A 22744-nucleotide genomic window follows, 5' to 3' on the forward strand; every position below is an offset into this window, starting at 1 on the left:
TAGCGGTGTTCGGTACAGCGGTGTTCGGTATAGCGGTGTTCGGTATAGCGGTGTTCGGTATAACGGTGTTCGGTATAGCGGTGTTCGGTATAGCGGTGTTCGGTATAGCGGTGTTCCGTATAGCGGCGTTCGGTATAGCGGTGTTCGGTATAGCGGTGTTCAGTATAGCGGCGTTATAGCGTTGTACATGTTTGTTGATGAATTTAAGTCGCTTGCATATTTCCAAAGTTCCCCTTGACCAAAATGTTTCCATCTAATCTCTGCTACATCAGCAAAATATGCACAATACTCTCTCACGCATCAATGATGCAAAGCAATTCACCTCTTTTGGTAATGGTTTGGTACATGTACATGTAGTTCTGTTGCTATGTACAACACTTTTCAGAGTACTGAGGCTGTCATGGTGAAGTCTTCTTTGCAGTTCACAATGAAGAAGTAATATTTTGCAAGTACCATTCTGTACTCCTAGCCGATCACGGGACAGAATCTGTTGGTGAGGTTGTATGATGTCTCATACATATACACTAACCACTGGGCATATTTGGAAGGAATATTCCTGCATCCATGGAAATACAACATTGTGCAGGAAATCAATAGCATATTCTCTAAACTCCCCTCAACTTGGTGCATCAAGCTCAAAGAAAATAAATGATAGCTAATCTGTGCTGCACTGAATCCTTCAAACTGATGTACAAGCAGGTGTAGGATTTTCTAGGATTCAGTATGGTTGGCATTAAACATCTGCATCCACAGGAGAAATAGTGGATTGTTTTCAGCTGAATATCTTGACTTTTTAAAACAAGATATATGTACCGGTATGTAGGTAATGTTGCCTTGTCCACTTTTCACCACAAATGTTGACATTTAAGATCATTGTCTAGCCATACAATCCTCTCATATGCCATGAGGAAGTATTAGCAATGACAACTGACCAAGGCACCAGGCTAAGTCAAGGAACCACACACTGTCAGCCTCCATGGATGCCATAGACTTTCTGTTTGTGTAAACATCAATGAGAACTGCTGCAGTATAAGGGCATGAGCACACGCCACTCACTACTCACTCACCATTCACTAGCAACAGAAATTGCTACAAACATGTTTACAGGTCCTTCATGAAACCATCACAGACAAATTGTAGTAGAAAAACACCTCCGCTGGTTCACGATGGCTAATTAAGAGGTCAGAATATCAATGGTAAACAGTGGTTTAGATCTTACATTCCGGTGCTGACATCCTTCAAATTCATGCAAAAGCACTGGCCACAGCTTAATCAACTGCCAAATTCAGACCAAAGTTTGCCAGAAAATGAAAGTATACAAACCATGGTAACCAATTTTTAGGGTGGATATACATGTGCACTGTACTTACAGCTGTGTAGCTCTGTATACTGATGTTGTCCCCGTCACCATCAATTATGTCTTCCTTCTTCTTGCTGCTTTTTCTACCTCTCTGGGGGAAACAATAACAATTAGTTTACACTAAATGGGTTGCCTGGCCTACAGAAATCTTTACTTAATTTGTTCTGAGAAAAGAAGATGTAAGTGCAGTGTCAGTGGGTGCCAACATTCAGTGTTGTAACCACGTCATATTTCCCAGGTCAAGTCTCGAGTAAAAAAAAATCGCCTCTTGAGTCAGCAGCAATGCCAAAAGTGTTCCCTATTTTTTCAAGTCCAGCACAAACTATACATGTAGAAACATATACGTTAGGATTAATGAATAAAGCCACGTTACCATTTGGGGGGGGTGGGGAGGAGGGAACTACTATGCCCAAGCGGAGGAATTGTAACATTAATTTCAATGGGAACAGGCTCTGTGATGAAAAACTTTTGTGAGTGCACTGTTAATAAATAAACGCCTAGTGTGAAGAATGGGTCCCAGACTCCTCAGTGTGAATATGAAGGTGCACCTTCTGGGCAATTACATACATGTAATTTACTTACATATGTCAGTTGCACAGAGACTTTTATGGCAAGATTAATTGAAATTGAAAAATACAGTCAGGTTTTGTACCAATAAAACTAATCCTGGTTGCATAACCTAGCAACTGAAGCAGCACGATTGCTGACTATTGTTAGTATGCAAAGATACATGTACACATCAACTCCACATATCTACATGTACAATGTGCCATGTTTGCTCACCACAACGTGGAGAATTAGTGCTCTGGCAGTTTAAAAAAAAAAAGGTCCAAATAGAAATGCAGGGAATTTACACAAAGAAATTTTGCAGAGTGCTGCAGTAAGTTTTCATGGGGCCATAGAAGAATGTCCAGTGGGAACATGGCTCAAATCTGATGCTAACTGGATTACAGGGGGTTCTGCATTAATCCTACCAGTTCTTGATGAGGTTGAGAGGTGTAACTTCATGGACTACATAACTGCATGTGTCTGTTTGCATTTGTCAGACGCTTCCATCGTAATGCAGTATTTCCCCTCTCTTTTTAAAAAGTAACAATGAAACAAACCATGTTGCTTATGGGGCACATGGCCTAGAGGTTAGGGTTTGTAGCTTTTGATTGCAGGGTGGGAGGTTCAAATCCAGCTGGTGGCAGCATGTTGTCGTCTTTGGCAAGTCACTTTACCCCTATGTGCCTGTCTCCGCCCAGGAGTAAACAGGTACTGTGAGGGCAGACAGATGGATATGTTAGCCGTTTGTGCCTGATATGGCATCAGGCTAGTTTACTCCCCAGGAATGTTCAGATGATGTGAGTCCAATGTGCAGGGATAATGACTATCATTGTCACTTCATAAGAACTGTTCATTACTGTTGTCAAAATATGCATTTTAGGGCGTGGGTGAGAGGGGTTGTTTTCATTCGTTTCAAATATTAAACCGAGTTCTAGTTTGTCTAACAAACAAAACTGTTCCCTTATTAAACCTGTGGTGAAGGTCTGCCCTGTACACGTACATCACATTTAACCTTGTATTTATTATCTTGCTAAGATTCATTACAAAAATGTTAAATCACATGGTTACTATTGGGCAATTCCATGGTGCCAGAGGCTACCAAAACTTCCATGAGTCACACCACTGACCAGAATTTATTTCCTTGGTATCCACCCTCAGCTAAAGTGCGCCCTCACCGGCCAAAGAAAAACAGACAAGACTAAGTTTTCCAACCGGGTTCTTGCACATGGTCGGCGTGCACGCAAAGGCTATTAATTCCAGACTAAATTCGTTGCTTGTACTCAGCGTCAAACACGCATAAACTTGCACGCCTACATGTGCTGAGTGCTTACCAAATGACTGTCAATTTCATTCCAAAACACGCCCTCTTTTGTTCCTGCTCGGAGCGGATACCGCATGAATGAGAGGTATTTTTGTTCCCTTCAATTTGATACCACAGATATTGTTTGGGTCCTGTAATTCAGAAGATTTACTAAACTGTATGTTTTAAGCCCTGTTCACTTTTCCACAAACATACCCTATTGCCAATGTCAATGTCAAACCTATACCACTGAAGTTACCTTGTTAAGGTTCAGGCTGTTGACACTTATGTTATCCAGATCACCTTCCTCCATCTTACGCTTTTTCTGTATGAACAACCAGATACATGTATAGGACACTTTTACCCATTTCAAAATCAAGGTAGAAAACTCCAGTTGTGTGAATGTTTCTGGCTTATTATGAAAAGTCTGAAATACTGCTCTTTTAGGGATAAGAAATTTGTTTTCCCTTGGGAAAGTCTAAAGTAGATAGATGTTGTGGACACAGTGGTTTGTAGAGTATGCATGGCTTGTGCAGTTTGCATGTAAATGGCACAAGAAGAGTGACTGAAAGTGACTGAAGGTTTAGGTACATCCTGCGTGCTTGTATGTTCTTACCTTGCTACCCATGCTGCTGAATCGCAAGGTCTCATCCACTCCTTTCTTTCTTTTCCTCAAATTCTAGAAAGAAACAAAACATAACATGTCACCAAATTAGTTCAGTAAATCAATGGACTGGCCCACTGGCAAGAAATCTCTCTACATGTAACTGTCCAAAATTCTTCACAATCCTTTGCAATCCATTTGGAGGATTTTTTATATAACTCCTGGAAATGTGCAGACCTCCAAGGGGGAAGTAAAGGGAACAGCAAACTGTGTCATCCAACCAATGACATCACTGGTACATAAAAAGGGAAGATTCTGTGTGCTGGGGATATGGAACTCTTTTTTCTTCTGCAAGAGTACCTCAGTACAAGAACACTTCAAAATCTATCTCCAATCTCTTCAGTACTGTTTCAGAGCTAATGTATTTCAAGCATTCTGATTTCTGAGCAGTAATAAGGGAATAAATATGTGCTTGGCCGGACTTAAACGTGCTGGCCAGGCACTTATTTATTCCCATTCACAAATACTTTTTTTAGTCAGAGAGTCAAAAGAAGTCAATATATGACGGATTTCCAACCATTTTGTTGTAGAATTATACTTTCGTTTTCTCAAATACCCCCGTCCATTTTATTTTATAGTTGTCCATAAGAATCTCCTTATATGGACTTGGCGAGTGCGTGGTGAGCCACATGCACACAGACTCTTGACCAATCAGAATCGATTAAACTGTCTAGTGTCCAGGTGCCAGCATGAGATTTACACAGTAGGGATTATCAGTTCTCAATGGGCATTACCAAATTTTAATACATGGTCAAGTTGCACAAACATGTACATGTAGTTGAATAGGTAGACTGTCTGAGGTATTTATGAACACTCATTAAATTAGCCCACCTCTCAATGTACACAATTGCAAAGTAAAGTAAACTCCGGCTAAGTCGGCACTCTTGGGCCTCAAGACACAACTTGTGTTGTAAGTCGTCATTTTGCCGACTTACACGTACACGTGTATTGCCTATGTTCATTATGATTCCTTGCACTAATTCAATGGCTTTGATTTATCCTGGTTTATTTTGAACTCCATGGTCGATCCCAGCAAATTTGTGCTTGATTTTATCCTGCAAATTCAATAATTGATCATGTGCCCCTAAGGGTGTCGGTCACTTCGCCCCATTTCCACTGCCCGCAATGCCACTTCGCCCCTAACCACTTCGTCCCATTTCCACTTCGCCCCATTGATTATCGGTCATTCTGTTCTTCAGTAAAAGGCATAGGCCAAGATGCAACAAGTAAAAACATCAACGTTTTAGTACCCAAATAACAATCAGAGAATTCAACTTTAAAAGGGCACATTTTTTGGCGAGACCCTAAAATTTTTATCGGCAAGTTAGAAAAAAAAAGTTTTCTTGTTTCGTTGTCGCTGTGGTAAAAACACTTGAGCAATGCGCTGGTTCCCGCCGTGCACCCCCGTATAAGAGAAAGTGTGATTGAGTGTGGCAACCACTCTATTCATGCCGCGGCGACCGTACATACATGTACTACATATATGTGATGAGAAATAACACCGATGCTAGTCCAACCATATGTTTAAATTCACCATAATGGACAAAACAGTCGACATTAATTTAATGCAGTAGAGTTTTCTATAATAACTACATGTTGTTTGTGGAACTCCCCTCTTAACCGTTTTTTTTAACCCTAACTGCCCAAAACCTGCCATACTCCAACAGCAGGTTTTGTGAGGTTTTGGCAGGTTTGGTACCGTACCTGAGGAACTTGTTGTTGAATTTTGTGAGACTTGGGATGAAAGGCCCAGGGAGATCGTGTTGGATTCTGTGTGAGTTGGGACACACACGGGTCACTGTGTGCAGTGTCTGGCTTGCTGTACCAATTGTTGGACTATGCTTGATTTTGTCAGGTTTGGTACTGTTCAGTGCAAGTCATCCTATACTGCATAGACCCATCCATACCATATCACTCAAACTCCAACGGGCTCATTCTGTTGGAGTTTATCAGGTTTGGTACACTAACCTGCATGTACAAGTACATAGACAAGTACATGAACCTGTTGGATTTTGTGAAGTTCAGTATGCTTTCTAGTGCGGGAGCCTAGGGGGTTAGGGTTAAGGGGCTTGTAACACACTCGAGCATGGACGGCAAAGTGGAAATAGGGCAAAGTGAGGACAGGGCGATGTGAAGATGGGGCGATGTGGAGAAGTGGGGTTGGGGCGAAGTGGTTAGGGGCGACGTGGAAATGGGGCGAAGTGACTGTAAACCGCCCCTAAGGACAAAACAAGGATGGTAAGCCACTTGCATATCATATCACGACTCGACAGTGCAGTACGTACATGTACGTGATACTAAATTACGGTAAAGAAAACATACACTCATCCACACACATGCATTGGATAAGTTCGTTCAATATAATATGGATACCAGACCCCATGATTCTGACTACCCGACGAATCATTATCAAGGGTCGTCCGGGATCTTTGAGCAGGGAACCAGACTACGTTCAATAAGGCGACCCCCAAAATGGACAAAGCGCATAAGTGTAGCACTTGAGGGGATACTGGTATTGATGTATTCATGCAGGCCACGCACGCACGGGACTTGTCACTTGACACTTGGCAACCACAGTGAAGGAAACTGATACTGAAGCGCAATTTTTTTAAGCTGACTTACACAAAGGAATGTTTGTGGTTTTGTGGAAAAGGGACCGAGAAAAACATTCTGACTTATATGAAATGCCAACTTTTGTCAAACGGCCAACTTGGACGATATGACGGGACGTGATGCTGACTTAGTCAGAGTCTACTGTAGTCTTTATTGGCCAGGAATCAGTGTTATCATGTGACTTTACATCACCACTATTTTCTCACATTTTTACAAAAAGGATAAGGCTTAAATAAAAAGGAAACAAATAATGACCACAACTAGAAACGAAATTCCCTTGTTAGTTAATTCATGGCCTGGGCACTTACTCGTAGTAGGGTTCTGCTGGTCTTTGGTTTTGCAAATGTGTCATTCTCTATCATTTCTGGAATGTTCCTGCATAGGATTTAGAAACAAACATCAAATATGAAACTCTGGTCACAGAGAAAGGGTGCGGTACTTGCATACATGCCCCTGATGGCTGTTAATGGCGCTTTGGCAGCTGGTATATGAGTGGATCTGACAAGGTCAGTTATATCAGTGCATCAGTTGTCTGATGAGGTCCAAATGAGAAACATAATAAGTGACGTAAACATACATTTTGCCCCAAAAAGAAACAGGTCAAAGTCTCAAAGTATGGGTAGCTGACTCAACACATTCAGTGCAGGCTTTTTGGGTGGAAACCCTCCACAATTAGCAACACTTTTTACAGGAGGGTTATTAAACAAAATTTGGGGGGGTTCACTTTTTTATCATCCATGTTATGACCTGACATTTGGTCTAGCCAACCACTGTCAAACAAGTATGCAGCAGACGTCTTTTCTAACAATACTTGAATGGCAACAAATATATATGTATTTAGAAAGTTCACATGGTTTGAGGTTGGATGGTCGATATAAGCTCCCCAAAGGCAAGGGAGGTTTCATCTTCCAATACCAAGGGGAGCTTATGACTATTCACCCAAGATAAACCATGTTACATGTCACCATACATATATCTCATGCATATTCATTTCCTATTTCAATTTAAGGCATCATTCAAAATGTTCATCAACATGTACATGTATGCCACCATCTTTGCATATACATAAATGTGCTCAGGGCAGTGCGCTTATACATGGGGCCTTGTGAGATACCGGAACAATGGGAAGTACCCCACAAGGCCAGTTTTTACCTTGTGGGGTACCAAAATACACAAGAATTTCATGAAACTGATATTTGGAAATAACTCAAAAGGGGAAATTTTTGATTAGTAAAAATCTGTCGCAAATTGAAGTGTTTTATATAAATTTCCACCCAGAAAAGTGAATTTGGTTTAAATTGGAGTGATGGCTCGACGGCTGTTCCATGTCAAGATAACTAAACTGCTGCCAAAGTTTTGGAAGAGCCCATTGGTACATGTAGTATCTTATCGCTCAGTCTGTGTATTACATATGTCTTGACATAGACAGCCATCGAGACGATGAGGGGTCAAGTGACGTAATGCTCAATGACCTTATTTTAAAGATGGCGACTGAGAGAGCGAGCCCATTAGATTGAATGGATAAAGGCAAAAAGACTGGAAAACACCTGAATAACGTGAGTAAAATCATTCAATAAATGGAATTTCGAAAGCGGAAAGGTCAAGAATCATGTTCGTGTGCAAAAGAAATTGCGCCCACGATGATAAGTGGGTGCGCTGGAATGTTCAATACGCTGACACGAAATTGCGTAGACGGATGTGTGGCCAAGGATAAATCGGGAGTGATCCGTGCCACACTAGTGGGGCTAGTAGGCCTATTGACCAGGAAACAGTCATTGGTAGCACTCCCAACGCATTTGAATAGCACAGGTGGCGAAAAGTTCAAGAAGTGTGTGCGTGTCGAGCAAAAACAGGCAGATTTTGAAGTCAGAAATAGCATTGAAGCACCAACCGTATGACGTTGACATGATTTATGGAAGCCACTAGGCAGTGACAGAGGTATTTTTGGTGAGTCTTTGGCATTTTTGAGAACCGATTTAATCTTATTAAATGAACAGGCGTGGAAAGCCATTGGTATGACGATCCCGTCCAAAATCGTAAAAGAGGAATACTAACGCTCCATTTAGTCAGTTTAGTAGAGCTAGATTTAGGCCTAAGCTAGGCCTAAAAATTTCACCTGCAAATTTTTCTTTAGCACTCAACATTGCCAGTTGCCTAGGGCATGTAGGGGTAAAAATCACCTGTTCTTATCTGGAGATGAGATTAAATTATTGTTGTAACAATCTGTCTCATCATTAGCGACACCAGACAAATCTGTCAAACTTGTCCCCTTCGAGATGGAACCCTTGGACCTTGACCATGTTGACTGTACAGCTGACATGGCTGACGGCGCACTCGCCGACCTTGCTCGGGCTTGCATTGCAGCGATACGCGGTGACCGTCGCAACTCGATTTCCGGTTTGGCACACACGGTAGTTTCATTCATACTTGTTCTCTTTGATTTTCAAATACATAAAACTGGTACCGAATCAGTGCATCCCCAAATTTCGGACTGTTACGCGAAGAGAAAGAACGCCAAACACAAATTACAAATAATAACAATTGCGTTGTGGGTCACCAACCAATCACTGACAAGCAGTCTGGGACCCCGTGGCACTAGCATATGTGTTGCACGCAAATGAAAGAGTAATCGATGTTATAGGTATTTTCGACACTATTAAGAATCGACGAACTACTGCAGGTTGTCAGATCAGGTACCGATTTCCTAGTTTAATATAGTATCGATACTTATTAGAACCAGACTACACATTGACCTACCGGATGTGATGGGCAACATGTCATGCATGTGCCACGTCTTTCTACATATTATTCTGGTGGTACTGGCACCGCTGCTGCTGGCTAGTCGCTCGGGTGTGCGTGTCATCGATCGTGATTTCAATCTGACAAAATGGTATGAACTACGGTATTTTTTGTAGAGTTTCATAATGCATCCTAAGGAAATAGAACGAGTGTTCTGTACTCATTTTCTTAAAGTAAACTGTACACACACATGGCACAAAACGACTGAAAGTCGTACATGTATATCGGGCATGTCGGGGAAAGAGTTCCATATTTTAGCGGACAACGCTGTGCAGAAACGTGACCAGGTGATTGAGTAGATAATTATCATGCATGTCACTGATATTGACTGTTAAGTCATGAGAGTCCAACTGTTCATGTGTACAGTTTACATGTGAAAAGTTGCTAGCATTACTGGTAAATCACCCTAATGACTGTGGCCGGAATGCTGGTCAACACTGTTGGTTATTGTACACGTAGGGCCTATGCGCCAACTTGTACACAGACTTTGTATGCTGACCAACTTGTATACCAAATTGTACCATTAGTTCAACACGTGCAAGCACGTGTGCTGTTGTGTTGCCCTTGCTCTAAGTGGCGTAACTATGGGGGGGGGCCACATGCCCCTCCTCAGCTGATGCCCGTACCCCTGGGTCCCCCTCCCTTGTGAATAATCTCTGTTGAGTTTATGTAGCTATGCAGCTGCAGCTTATTTTCTTGTGGTGTCCCCTTGACAAAATGCGTGCACCTGCAGGCCTTGATCTTGGGGAAAAAGGGGCAGGCCACTTTGGCCTTGCCTTCATCATGGTTCATCAAATTTCAACAGGGCACCAGGCCAGCTTGAGGGGGCACCAAGTGAAAAATGGAAAAGTAAACAGAAATTAAATAAATTCCCCCCCCCCAAATAATATAATTTCCCTAGTGAAAACTAGAAACATAACAAAAAATTATTATTTAATTATTTATACTGGGGCAACTTGACCCAGGGAAGACATGACTTGGGGACAACTTTACATTTCTTTAAGGGCACGATTTTTTACGCTGCTTTAGGAGTGTTGAGGAGTGCGCTAGGAGCGCGGCCGCCTGCGCGATCGGGCTCCTTTAAAATGAAGGACTGGGTCAGTGATTATAAAGCTCTGGAACCCTCCATAGGCCTTGTGTACCATTAATTAGTTTCACTCAAAACATCAGTCGAGGTGCACATCACAACTTGGGAATTGTACGTGTATTTGGAGAAGTCCCTTTATTTGGGGACAAAACCAATCCCCTGAAAGAGAGAATGTCTTCTTAAAAGGAGACAGTTTTCCCTAGTGGGTATAGATCAAAATTATCCACATGCTCCAGCCTACCTTTGTGAACTAATACATGCCAAAACTAATGTACACTCCTTACGATCAACTTCCACAGGTGTGGTCTACTTACAGCAGCCACTTACATGTACATGCAGTAAAACAAAATATTATGGCGACCGATCAGTGTATGCCACTCGTGTATGGAATGTGCTTCCAAAGGCAGTTCGATCCGCTGGAAGTTTAAATCATTTTTAAAATAGCTTAAATCTCACCTTTTCTAGAATTACTTTTCAGCAATATTGCCCAATTTTGCTAACTAGGAAGCCTTTTTATTTTATTTGGTTGTAATTGTGTAATTCGAAAGTCTTGTATTTATTATGTATCAGCTTTTAGCCTGTTTATGATATTGTAATTGTCTTTCTTTCTAATCTTTTTTAATGGTATTTAGTGTACAGCGCTTTGTGATGTCGTTGACATGGAAAGCATTTTTAAATTCATATTATGATTATTATTATTATGCTATTACCAAAAGATTTTCCCCCCCAATTTTCCATTCATATTCAGTTGAATAATTTGTTATGAACTTTATCCCGTGTCACTTGATGAACTTTATCCAGTGAGGATGCAGTCTTTTTTCCCCCCATCCGTTATGTGCCATTGCAAACTCCTGTTTGTAATGCTAATGGCTTCCTTGGGTGTTTTTCTTCTACTGAATCCAATTAGGGTATTCAAAGGATCCCAGAGCAATGGTAGGACCAAGCCCACTTAAAAAAAGTCCCCATTTAGAGGGACATTCTCTCTCATGTCCTTGAATAAAGGGACGGAAAGAGTTTCATATATTCCCTGCATAAACGGACAACACTTGATGCCCCTGTGCACAAACCTATGAGAAGCGTTTTCGTAGGAAATGCTTCGGATTGTATCCAGCTAAATATCACTTTTAGTACATCTTATCACTTTCTGGCGGCTGTTATAAAATTTCAAGGGTAAATAAATGTCTGTATGGAACTCTTTCCAGAGGGACTTTTCCAAATGACTGTCCCCAAGTTGTGATGTGTGCCTCTACTTAACTCATACCCCAAATCATAATTCTCTGATTTCATCCCCCAAACATTCAATATTTGAATGTGACCACTGTCATGACTCAATGGAAATTGAAGATTCCAACGGTGTTGGTAAGGTTTACTTGGGAAAAAAGGAGAAATTTCGAATCAGAAATACCCCTGCCGTTGAGCTCGCAGTCGCCATCTTTATGTAGTTTTCAAACTGTATGTACAGGGAAAATATTGACAGTGTCACAATGCACCAACCAAGCGCACCATTTTTAATTAAGCATTTGTTGTGTGTAAGCTTATGCCAATGACTGCTTTCTGAATGGTGCAACGTCTGGTGTACAGCTTGATTTATTTATAGCATCTGGACATTGAGCCACTCAGGAAACAGTTGTCAGTATTCACGTGTACACTCCTCAGACTGAATTATGAACGGTGCACTCAGCCTGCGCATTGTGATGTGTTTTTGCGTGTTTGTCATGGTGTACGCTGAGTACGCGCAACAAATATATTTCTGGAATGTATGGTGTTCGTGTGCATGCCAACGACATGCACTGTATAAAGTATTTTATTTTGCTTGTCTTTCTAGGTTTCTGTAATCAGCACTGTAGATACTGCCCATGAGGACATGATTGTAAGTATGCTCAGTTTTAACCCTCTGTGGACCAAACATTTGCTCTAGTCATTTTGCCATTTCCAATACAGCTGGAGCCAACATTTATTCCGACTAAAGAAGATGAGACTTTTTTTTTTTACAGTTTTTCATCTCTAGATTTATCAACAAGTTACAAAAACTGTGACTTTTTGAAGGATTTTACAAATTGTGTATATGTGGTGTCTTTACCCACACTTTGCCAGCGGTAACCATTCTGCATTGAATTTGATGTGTATGGCATTGAATCCCATAGCATGATGCCCAGATGGACTACTATGGTATTCGTCTGGCAACCTGCTCATCTGACCGCTCTGTTAAAATCTTTGATGTCAAAGGAGGGCAACAAACACTGGTTGCGGATCTCAGAGGGTGAGATTTTTTTTTTTGCATCAAGTAGGTTTGCAGTCAGTAATATTACGCACAGTGATACTGTCAATTTCGATGTCATCTTTACCCGATAATGAAGCCGCGCATTACTCAAAAGCAACTGATTAGAAAGAAGAAATTTGTTTAGAGAGGATGGTGAGGAAATGTCCAGTAATGGATATGAGAATAAGATTGTAGACACATGCTTGGTAACTACTGAGCTGAAAATTTCTAAAATTGCTTACAAAGGAGGGAGGTACAGAAGGTACCATTGGATTGAACTTACCCGATTTGTCTTGGAGTCTGCAAATAAATCATTTCTTGAGCAATATAGATTTGAATTTCAAATGCAGACATGAGGGACCTGTTTGGCAGGTTGCTTGGGCTCATCCAATGTTTGGTAACATCCTGGCATCGTGCTCCTATGATCGCAAGGTTCTGATCTGGAAAGAGAGTAACGGCGTTTGGGACAAACTCTTTGAACACAGCAACCACGATTCATCTGGTAAGACACATGATAGTCTGCTGGTTCTATCATTACCTATTATTATTTACTAGTTTGTTATTACCTTACCTGGGGAAAACTTGTCTATTACCTGTTTAGTATCGTGTAATGCATGCGCACTAGATCCCATTCAGGTTCTGATCAAAAGCTGTCAAAGTAATCACATGACCACTCATTTCCCCTAGATGTAGGCAGTGGTTTGTTTAGCAGCCTTGTCTCATACCGTGAAAACTTGATCTTGGGTCCCTTTTCACAAAAGGTAACCGTGAATGCGTTATCAACAGGCATATGTACAGCTGTCACATATCATTCCAATCCCGTACGAGGTGCTGGATCAGCATTTTTCTCCCATTTCTTTCACCATTTATAAACCTTTGAAGGTTCGGCTACGATGTAAATACTGTGTGAGGCACCAAGTTATTTGGCTGTGATAATGGTAGACATATGTCATGTCATGAGGATCATTGAAAGCTGATCCACTTGAGATGTCTTCAAGGTATTTGAACATAATGTATGATGTCAATGATGTGGGGTTAGAAGGTTTTTTGACACAACATGGGATTTCCCAGATTTGGGATTGGAAGGTTTGCAACACAATGTGGGATATCCCAGAGGTGGAATCAAAAGGTTTGTGACACAACTTGGAATATCATGGATGTGGGATCAGAAGGCTTGTAACAGCCTGAGATATCCAGGATTTGTGATCAAGAGGCTTGTGACAGCCTGGGATATCCTGGATGTGTGATCAAGAGGCTTGTGACAGCCTGGGATATCCTGGATGTGTGATCAAGAGGCTTGTGACAGCCTGGGATATCCTGGATGTGGGATTAGAAGGTTTGTAACAGCCTGGGATATTCTGGGTGTGGGATGAGAAGGCTTGTGACATGACCTGGGATATCTTAGATGTAAGATCTGAACTTGTATGAATGAACCCGATTCATGGTTGGTGCAGACAGATAATTGAGTGTTTTTGTTTGGTTCCCTTGTTGAATTGATGCAGTAAATTCTGTCCAGTGGGCACCCCAGGAATTTGGTCTGGTACTGGCTTGTGCTTCATCGGATGGCTCTGTCTCTATACTCTCGTACACCGATGGTAAATGGGAGTCACAGAAGATTAAAGACGCACATGCAGTAAGTGGAGAAATGACTTTCGGGGCATGGTTAATATTGTATCACATTAACCCTAACCCCCTCAGCATTTTTTCTAGAAGGCTGACTCAACCCGTCAAATTCCAACACCCTTTCGCTGCTGGGTGAGGTGTGGGTACTCAACCCGCAGGATTCCAACAGTTCACTTACTGTATCGGTACTCAACCCAACAAACTCAAACAGGCAGTAAACTGGTGGGTTTTAGCTGAGTGGGGATTCTTGGTCATATACTGTGTAAAAGGAATAGGGACACAGTGTACCCATCCATTCAAGATCCAATAACTGCAGGGCTATACAAAATTGTATTTGTTTTTTGGAGGGGGGCTCAGATTTCTTTGTTTTATCTTTGACTTCTCTTAAAAAAGCAAGGTCACCAAACACTCTACATGTAGAGTAAGTTATTCTACTCCTGAAGTACAGGTACATGACCAAATGAACCCCATTATTTACAGGCACACACATACCAGCAGCACCATTCATCAAACACCCAGCAGGTACTGGGCAATACCAACCATACCCACTCAGTCCAAACCCAACACTGTTACTGCATCTGTACAGTACTCATCCCGTCATAATCCAACATTTTGTGTAGTAAGTCAACCCATCAAATTGCAACAAACTGTTGTTGTAAATTGACAGGATGGGGAATGTTAGGGTTTTACAACTACTTGAAGTGGGAGGTAGACACACCTTGACTTGATAACTCACAGGTCATGCAGGGTTTTTGTTTTGTTTTGCTTTTGTTTTGTTTTCAGAACTTACCATCATTTACAGTTTTGGATTTAGGACATTTAAGAATTTCTGGATTTTTGAACTTAGGCTTAATAAATGTTCATGCTTTGTTGAAAAAAAAATCAAATATAGGACTGCAATCCAGCCACTATTATTATGTGAGGTTTGGTGTCCTAAATATGCTCATGCACTTACATGTAGGACATGTAATTGTTTTCCAGTGTTGAATTGCCTTGTTGGATATCACTGAAAATGGAAAACAACTTTGCCTTGTCAGAACAGTAGTCCATGTCTGGAGTCATTTTTGATAGCAAATCAGTGCCCGGCAAAAGTTTTAGAAGGTGAACGTTCATTGTGACAGTTTTGCCCCGTAACATGTCAACATGTCAAGCTATTTTCCTTCTCTTGAATTTTTCTCCTGAACACTCTGCAGTAGGAATCTAAGATTACCCCACTTGTTCTTATCAAACCATGAGTTGTTCATAAAAAAATTGTCCAGACTTGAACACATGCAGTCTCTTTTGCCTATAGATTGGCTGCAATGCAGTGAGTTGGGCACCAGCTGTTGAGCCTGGTTCCCTGATAGAGCCTCCCTCCACACAGAAGCTGGTTCCTGTCAAGAGATTTGTGACAGGAGGCTGTGATAACCTGGTCAAAATATGGAAGTAAGAATGTAAAGTTATATGTCAAAAGAAAGTTGACACAAAGGTACTCTGAATCTGAGTAACCTGGACCCTTCAATGTCCACCCAGTTTGGGAGGATTTTGAATGATTTAGAAGGGTTTAGCTCGGCCAGCATTACTGTTAGTGGAACTAAGAAGCCATGACATAAAGTTTCCTTGGGAAATACTTTGTGCAACTTTCTACTCTTCTTAGATGTGCAAAAACTATTTGACATCCTCTTTTGGTTAACTGTTATTGACAACAGACATTTTTCAAATGGTTAAAAATTGTCCATACTTCTCCTGACAAATAAAGGTGCTGTTGCTGTAATATCATTTTAGAAAGCCATTGTTTGTTGGGTTGGTTCTGCTCAAAATTTGCTAATTGGGAATGGCTGTACCTAAATTGTGGAAGATGTTAATACAGAAATAGCTGTCACATTAAGATTTCTTCAGGAAATAACATCCCACTTCTGCTTCTAGCCTCGCAAATTCAAGAAGGAACCAAAATGTCAATAAAATGAAAAATAAGGTTAACCCCTTGACGACGGGAATTCTTCCCAAAAGCCGACTCGGCCACGAAGGCCACCTGCCAAACCGCAAATTCTCGGTTTGTGGCCCTGCATGCTCTGCACACTTTGAATAACATGGTGAAAGGCTGATTGTTCGGTGGCATGCGGCTCTACTCATGCTTCCAAATTCCTGTTGCCTCTTTTCAAAGTGGGACTATTGTGAAGCTGGTGATTATGATGCAAATTCGGTCTTTTCATTTCTGGGCTATGCACAAAGACCAATTACCATATATACAAGAGCCAGGGTCTGCCTTTCACCGTGTTCGCTCAAGTGTGGGCCGAGAATAATACATGTAGCTGAAAAGCGGGCTAAGGATCTCAATTTTTACGGCGTGTCTAGCCGCCTCCCCGCGCGAAGGGGTTAAATTTGATGCAGAGGTGATTTACACAGAGTATTTACAAGGACTCAAATACCTTGTGAAGGTTCAACTACATTCAAGGTGCCATTGGTTTCCTGCATTGGGAAAGGTTCCTAGCAAAAGTAGCATGAGAGTCGGTATTTAATGTACTGCTGTATCCTAGACTTGCTATTACTTTGTGCATGGATTTTTTCTGTTCTTTTCAAACAAATTTTTACTGCTACACTGGATCGTCTTTTTGAAAGTGGGTTTTGTGCTGCATGGTCCAATTCCTTGTGAATTGCTTGAGGTGTCCTTACCACAACTCACTCTGGGCATATAAATATATATCTGGGCAGGGAGGAGAATGGCGAATGGCGAGAAGAACACAAGCTGGAGGCACACAGTGACTGGGTACGAGACGTAGCTTGGGCACCCTCTATTGGTCTACCTCATAGTACGATAGCCAGCTGTTCGCAGGACGGGCGAGTCATAATCTGGACCAGTGATGAAAGCACCGGCACGGCGTGGACACCTAAGGTGGGTTGTGCGGTGGGCGGCACCAGAATTTTGAAATGAGCCTGTTCGGTATTTCCGTTGCGCATGCTCAAACTGAAGAGTGTTGTAGGTCATTTGACGACATTAATAGGCGTGAGGTGGGCTCTGTCAGCATGGCTGTACACCAACTCTCATGCACTGAGCTAGCCTTGTCCAAGACAGTCTCAGCGCTTTGTTGTCAAGGGGAGATTATCTGGCCTCTTGCACAGGACCCACAGCCCCCTTACCTACCTGGTACAAGTTCTGTGGCATTTTCCCACTTGTACATGTACAGTGCAGTGTACATACACAATGCATTCACGTACATACATGTATACTCGTATATGTGCATGTATGTGTCATGTATGGCCTGTTGAGTAGAAAGTGGACTTGTTGGTTCTCTAGCTTCAGGATGTAATGTCTCTATTTTTCGTCCAGTTTGGATGATTTGGGGGGTGCCTCAGGATATCAGAGTTTGCTGGATATGAATATTAACCACTTACTGCCGGGGACTCTGGGATCAGAGACGTATGGTTTATATGGGTGGCCGGTGTCTCCGAACTCGGACAAAGGAAACAGGGCCCTGTAACAAAAGACCGTACTCCGAACAAAAGACCAGGCTGCTGGGCATTACCGGCATTTTTCACTCTCAAAAGTGGTGATAATCCAGCCTTGTTTTGAAACCGTATACCAGGGTTTGGGGCATTGAGAGCGAGCGGATTACCACCGGGGACAAAAGCGCTCCACCACCGCAGCGATGAGCCACACAGCACCGCTGCACGCCATTCTGGCCCCTATTGAAAAGAGGTCAGCAGCGCACTGAGCCAGATTCGTGAACAAAAGACAGTTGTATAACACCGCACAATCTGGGCTCTTTTTACAAGGCTGCAGGCCTGGCTGAAATACTCGGGTGTCAATGAAGGTCACCTATCAACTTAGAGTAGTGCCTAAAGATTACTTTGTGCGGCTATAAGCGACCGTTAAATGAAATGATGAATTTTTGAAGGATTTTGAAAACGGAAAAAATGATAGTCATGCTGGCCCAGCATCATCAACATTGAAAAATGCCCCGGCATGAAGTGGTTAATAACTTCTCTTAAGCAAAACAGCCTTTCCTCCCAAAAATATGAATGCTTCATTTTAGTGGGCAAGTCATAAGCTCTTGATTAACATGTGACAACATGTACATCATACAATATGGCGTCTGGTAGCGAACCAATTACGAGGGCGGATGCTTGTAGCTTTTTTACTTTCATTGTGTTAACATGTATTTAAATAGCAGTTCACACTGAGAAATCAAAAGACTTTCACCCACGGTAACGGTCCACCACTGCAGCACATGGTACATGTAGTTATTAAAAGGGTTGGGAAAAGAAGACCTCTCCCTAATTATAACCTTTAAACACGAGGTGACAAGACTATCTTTCAAAAAACATGAAAAAATGGAACAGTTTTCCCATTTATGATCGAGAAAATGTCAAAAAAATGGGCTTCTGCAATTCCCTTTTTTTTGCCGATTTTGTATTAATGATATGCTGGTGACCCCAAAAGTCACAGTGAGATACAACTGTAAACATGGTGCATCTTCGTACGCAAGTCTGGTAGTAGAAGAATGCTTAAAATGCAATGCTCTTGTGCGGTTCTTGTCCAGTACGTTGATTGTTCCATACATCAAGTTTAAGAGCATGATTTGTTGTGTTTTTGTCACAAAATGAAACAAACCCTGGACTTTTGCAGTTTGGATAGGAGTCTCGCACACCAAAACTTGGTCCCGAGGTTTCCGTGCAATAACACATTGTTCCTGGACAATGCATTAAGAATAGATTTTAAACCTTCCCGGTTGTCACAGATAAATGATATGCCACAGATTTTTAGAGGACAGCTTAGACAAATATCCAGTGTCTGCAAAAGCACTTCAAATTTAGAAAAGCGACACATAAGCCTCACTGACTGCTTGTGTTGTGTTGAAGCTGTCAGTATATGGTGCTGTGTGGCTGGACCACCGCCAGGTTTGTTTTGGGGACCACAACAGCAGTCCTGCTACACTGACAAGTTTTGTGCCATCGTCCTCATTCATCGACGAGTAAATAAAAGTGACTTTCATAGGAATTGAATCCACTCACTTTCTCGAGAAGAATCTGATATGTGTTTATCTCTTTTTTTTTGACACTTTGAAAATGGTAGACTTGGCAAACAAGCATGCACGTGGGTTGCTGTGTTTTTCTAGAAGCTTTACATGTACACACATACAAGGTAGCCTGCGATTCAGCCCAAGATTCTGGTCTAGTTACCTCTACGTTGACTGCATTATTCTCCATTGCGTGTGAATAGTCTGTTACCACTATAAGTGAACACGAGTGCTCTCTCACATGGATGCCCCTCCAATTATGTTCCTCTCCATCTTCAACGTCTCGTACTCCTTCAGTTGGGAACAAGTGACAGTTATTTTGACAAGCTAAGAGCAAGATTTTTATCTTGGAGAACAATATATATAATATTGTGCATTTTCTGCACATCAAAACTCCTTGTTTATTAAATGCATATGGGCAGCAACGATGCCAGCTTACATGCATGCCTGTTGTGCCTTTCTCCCCGTCATCAACCCAACGCAAACACAAACTTTGTCCTCGCGTGTTTCTGAAATCGATCCAGTTGGTTGTGGACAACCATTGCCGCTGGAGCCAGCAAGTCTTGCAGCGTTCACAGTCAGTGACATCTCACACAGTGTTTTCATGTGAATGGTTTCTTCCGTACTGATAAATGTGATCAACTACTGATAATGGTAGGTGCGACCATGCCCTGGGATGGTCCCAAATGGTTGACTAAATGATCCAAACCATCCATCGTATGAGTGGTGTTGATCAAACAGTGGTTTACTAAAGTCGTCACCAGAACTTGCCCATTGATGCGCAATTGACATCTTCCAATTTGTACCAGCAAACTCGGCAAACCCCAGAAATTGTTTTTTTTTTAGGGAACACACTCCAGAAACCTTGAAGTTGTTTTTGCATTGATTTCATGCAGTATTTTCTATCAAATTTTTATGGATCAGAGTGAATTTTTTGTGTTGCGTTTGTTCCAACAGATCTTAAACAAATTCAGTGATGTTGTATGGCATGTGAGCTGGTCAGTGACAGGAAATATCTTGGCTGTGTCGGGAGGAGATAATAAGGTAAAGAGGAACTTCATTCTGTAAACACAACTTGAAAAAGAAATCAGATTGTAAAGTTTACATCTCTCGTGTTGTGAAATGTTTTGGGCTGTGATTGAACACAGCGTACTGTTCAGAAACGTAGACAGTGATTAGAAAATTAGTCTTACTAGTGTCCTGAGGTAAATGTGAGGTGGTGTCAAATTGTAGACGTAAGGAACCATTCAAATTCTCAATGCTTAAAAAGTTTGGAATTTCTTGAGAATTTGAGTGGTTTGGTCAGGGAAATATTTGAAATCAAAATGTAGTTTCCACTTTTAAAAAGTGGAGAAAACCACCTTGATCTTTTGGACTTGCCTGAACTACACACATACGCTGCTGCATTTGATTTTCATATTAGACCATTGGTCTGACCGCCATGGTTTTTGAGTGCCATAAACAACAACTAGTTTTAAAAGGGACACCCGTTAATTTAAGGGTGATATTTAGCGCAGAAAATGGGTCTAGTCCCAAGGGAACAGAATGAAAAGTAAGGTGAAGTTTTTCACATTGTAACACTTGCCCAACAGTGTCATCACACCATCATTGAACTTCATGTGTGTGCCTTTCATGTGCATGTGGATATATTAGGGTTTCCATTCAATGGCAAATCAATGTTTTGAAACTGAAAATAGCACTGAGGGGAGTGGGGAAATGAAGTTGGAGGAAAAGTTGAAATTCAAAAGTTGTTAAAATTTTGAATGGCTCTGTAAGTCACAGCGGCAGTGAAGTTTATGTCAAGAATTATGTAACAAAAATCGTGTAGATGGGACTGAGAAAAAAACCCAATGGTAAGACCATAACTCCTGTTCTATGCAGTTCAGGTTGTGTTCTCTTTGTAGTTCGTAGGCGTCAGCAGGTCACACATCTTATTTCGCCATTTTCCATGGAGGATGCTTTTTTGGTTTGTCTTAGCCTTGCAAAAATAGAACACTATTTGTTGTTGCCATGTGTATGTGTTCTTGTTGTTGTTGAAACAGTCATCATTAATTGTGCATTTTTAGGTGAGTCTTTGGAAGGAGTCTCTAGAAGGCCAGTGGGTCTGCGTCAGTGATGTGAACAAAGGGGAGGGACAGAGCTCCACCCCCACAGATGCACAACCAGAACAGTGAAGGAAAAGTCATTGTGGGCTTAGGGTAAAGGAAGGCAGCCAAGTTAGGCTGGCAAGTGGAACTGTAGTTTTGTAAGCTGCCCAAAGTCACTGCCGCAGTAGCTTGCTGTGGGTGAGTATGCAAAGTATGGACATTCCTGGGCTACTGAATTTTCCATTTTATGTGCTTTTGAAATTTTCTGTTTGAACTGAAAATTCAAAGTGACTTTTTAGTTTGCCTTTTTTAAGAAACTTATTCAGTACCGTTGCATTTTCTGTTTGTTTTTACTGTTCACGTAAGCTTCAAAAACAGTTGGTTTATGTGGCCACGTTTGTTGTTTATGAATAACTCCATATTCAGCTTGTTGCTTTTGATGTAGTTTGTGATAAGTGCTATTCCATGGTACAGTTTCTTTTTTCAGTTATGTGAAAATTGAGGTACAACTTTTTGCTTATTGTATTTGCTGCTTTGAATGTAATATCAATCAAGGTTTGGCCAAAATCTCCTGCATCGTGTACTGGTCTTTCATTAGAAAGTTCCTAGAATACTTCTTGGATGACCACTTGCCAGCCTAATAAAATTTAAGTTTAAAACAATGGGGATGTGTACATAGGATGATTTATTGGGTTAAGTTAGTTTGATTTAGGATGTTGAATTTTGGGGGTGAAAGAAAGGCATTTCTTTCCTGCACCTGGTTTTAATACAGGTGCCACATGTCATCAGATGTGACAGTTTTCAAGTCTCCATATTTAATATTTACTGTACGAAATGATTTCGTGTAGTTTGAAATATTTTGTGCAGTAAAGATTTTCAGTCATACTCCCAGCTAGAAATTTAAACGTCAACCTGAAAATGTCGATATTCTTCATTAAGTTTGTGTAACATTTTGGTTCATTCCGTGTTATGTGGTTGATTTTTTTTAATGTCAGTGTCTTAAAGTCCCAGTGTATATGTATTTAAAGATTAAAATTGAACTTTGCAGAGGAATGACATTGCTGTATTTTCATTTGTAAGAGTTAACCACATGCTGGGTGGCCCGGTATTGGGTACCTTATGTTTGTACGCATAGCTGGAGCCTGAAATCAGACAAAGGAGCCAGGTCTTGCTGTAAGAAAAACACACTCTGAACACAAGACCGAGCTGCTGGGACTTAACATTTTTTCAGTTGTCAGTAGCAGAGGTAATCCGTCCTTTTTTTGAACACTATACCACTATTTGTGGCATTGAATACGAAGGATTACAACCACGGATGAAAGCTCTCCAGCACTGCAGTGCTAAGCAACACAATACCGCCGCATGCTAATTTGGTCCCATTAAAAAAAATGCCAGCAACGAACTG

The 22744-nt window shown here is 41.4% G+C and overlaps 2 protein-coding genes across 3 annotated transcripts in view; one reads left to right on the forward strand and one right to left on the reverse strand.

The window, feature by feature from the left end:
- LOC110984884 (rho guanine nucleotide exchange factor 3-like) overlaps positions 1-9064 on the reverse strand; it is a 52265-nt gene extending 43201 nt beyond the window's left edge. Inside the window, exons 1-5 of the mRNA XM_022245484.2 lie at positions 8667-9064; positions 6795-6861; positions 3826-3888; positions 3469-3534; positions 1371-1451 (exon numbers count right to left, since the gene is read on the reverse strand). Coding sequence (XP_022101176.2) covers positions 1371-1451; positions 3469-3534; positions 3826-3888; positions 6795-6861; positions 8667-8911 — 522 coding nt within the window. The 5' untranslated portion in view covers positions 8912-9064. The remainder of the gene's footprint in view (positions 1-1370; positions 1452-3468; positions 3535-3825; positions 3889-6794; positions 6862-8666) is intronic.
- A 159-nt stretch (positions 9065-9223) lies between these two features.
- LOC110984885 (protein SEC13 homolog) lies at positions 9224-22392 on the forward strand. 2 transcript variants are annotated; one of them, XM_022245487.2, is made up of 9 exons: positions 9224-9376; positions 12198-12242; positions 12517-12632; positions 12983-13134; positions 14135-14265; positions 15547-15680; positions 16947-17127; positions 20210-20296; positions 21319-22392. In XM_022245487.2, the coding sequence occupies exons 1-9, from the start codon at positions 9374-9376 to the stop codon at positions 21424-21426; spliced, it is 957 nt and encodes a 318-aa protein (XP_022101179.1). In that variant the 5' UTR covers positions 9224-9373; the 3' UTR covers positions 21427-22392. The 2 variants fall into 2 exon arrangements, with proteins under 2 accessions (XP_022101179.1, XP_022101178.2); XM_022245486.2 differs by lacking the exon at positions 9224-9376 and adding an exon at positions 9419-9572.
- The last annotated feature ends 352 nt before the right edge of the window (positions 22393-22744 follow it).

Source organism: Acanthaster planci, linkage group LG04, assembly GCF_054643075.1.
Source record: "Acanthaster planci isolate LZ-2023a linkage group LG04, COTS_SCS, whole genome shotgun sequence".
NCBI classification, from domain to species: Eukaryota; Metazoa; Echinodermata; class Asteroidea; order Valvatida; family Acanthasteridae; genus Acanthaster; species Acanthaster planci.

Coding starts and splice junctions, on each gene's coding strand:
- LOC110984885 (XM_022245486.2), top strand. CDS start 9,516: ATGTCGGGGAAAGAGTTCCATATTTTAGCGGACAACGCTGTGCAGAAA. Junction 15,681..16,946: donor AACCTGGTCAAAATATGGAA/GTAAGAATGTAA, acceptor ATATCTGGGCAG/GGAGGAGAATGGCGAATGGC. Junction 17,128..20,209: donor GCACGGCGTGGACACCTAAG/GTGGGTTGTGCG, acceptor TTGTTCCAACAG/ATCTTAAACAAATTCAGTGA.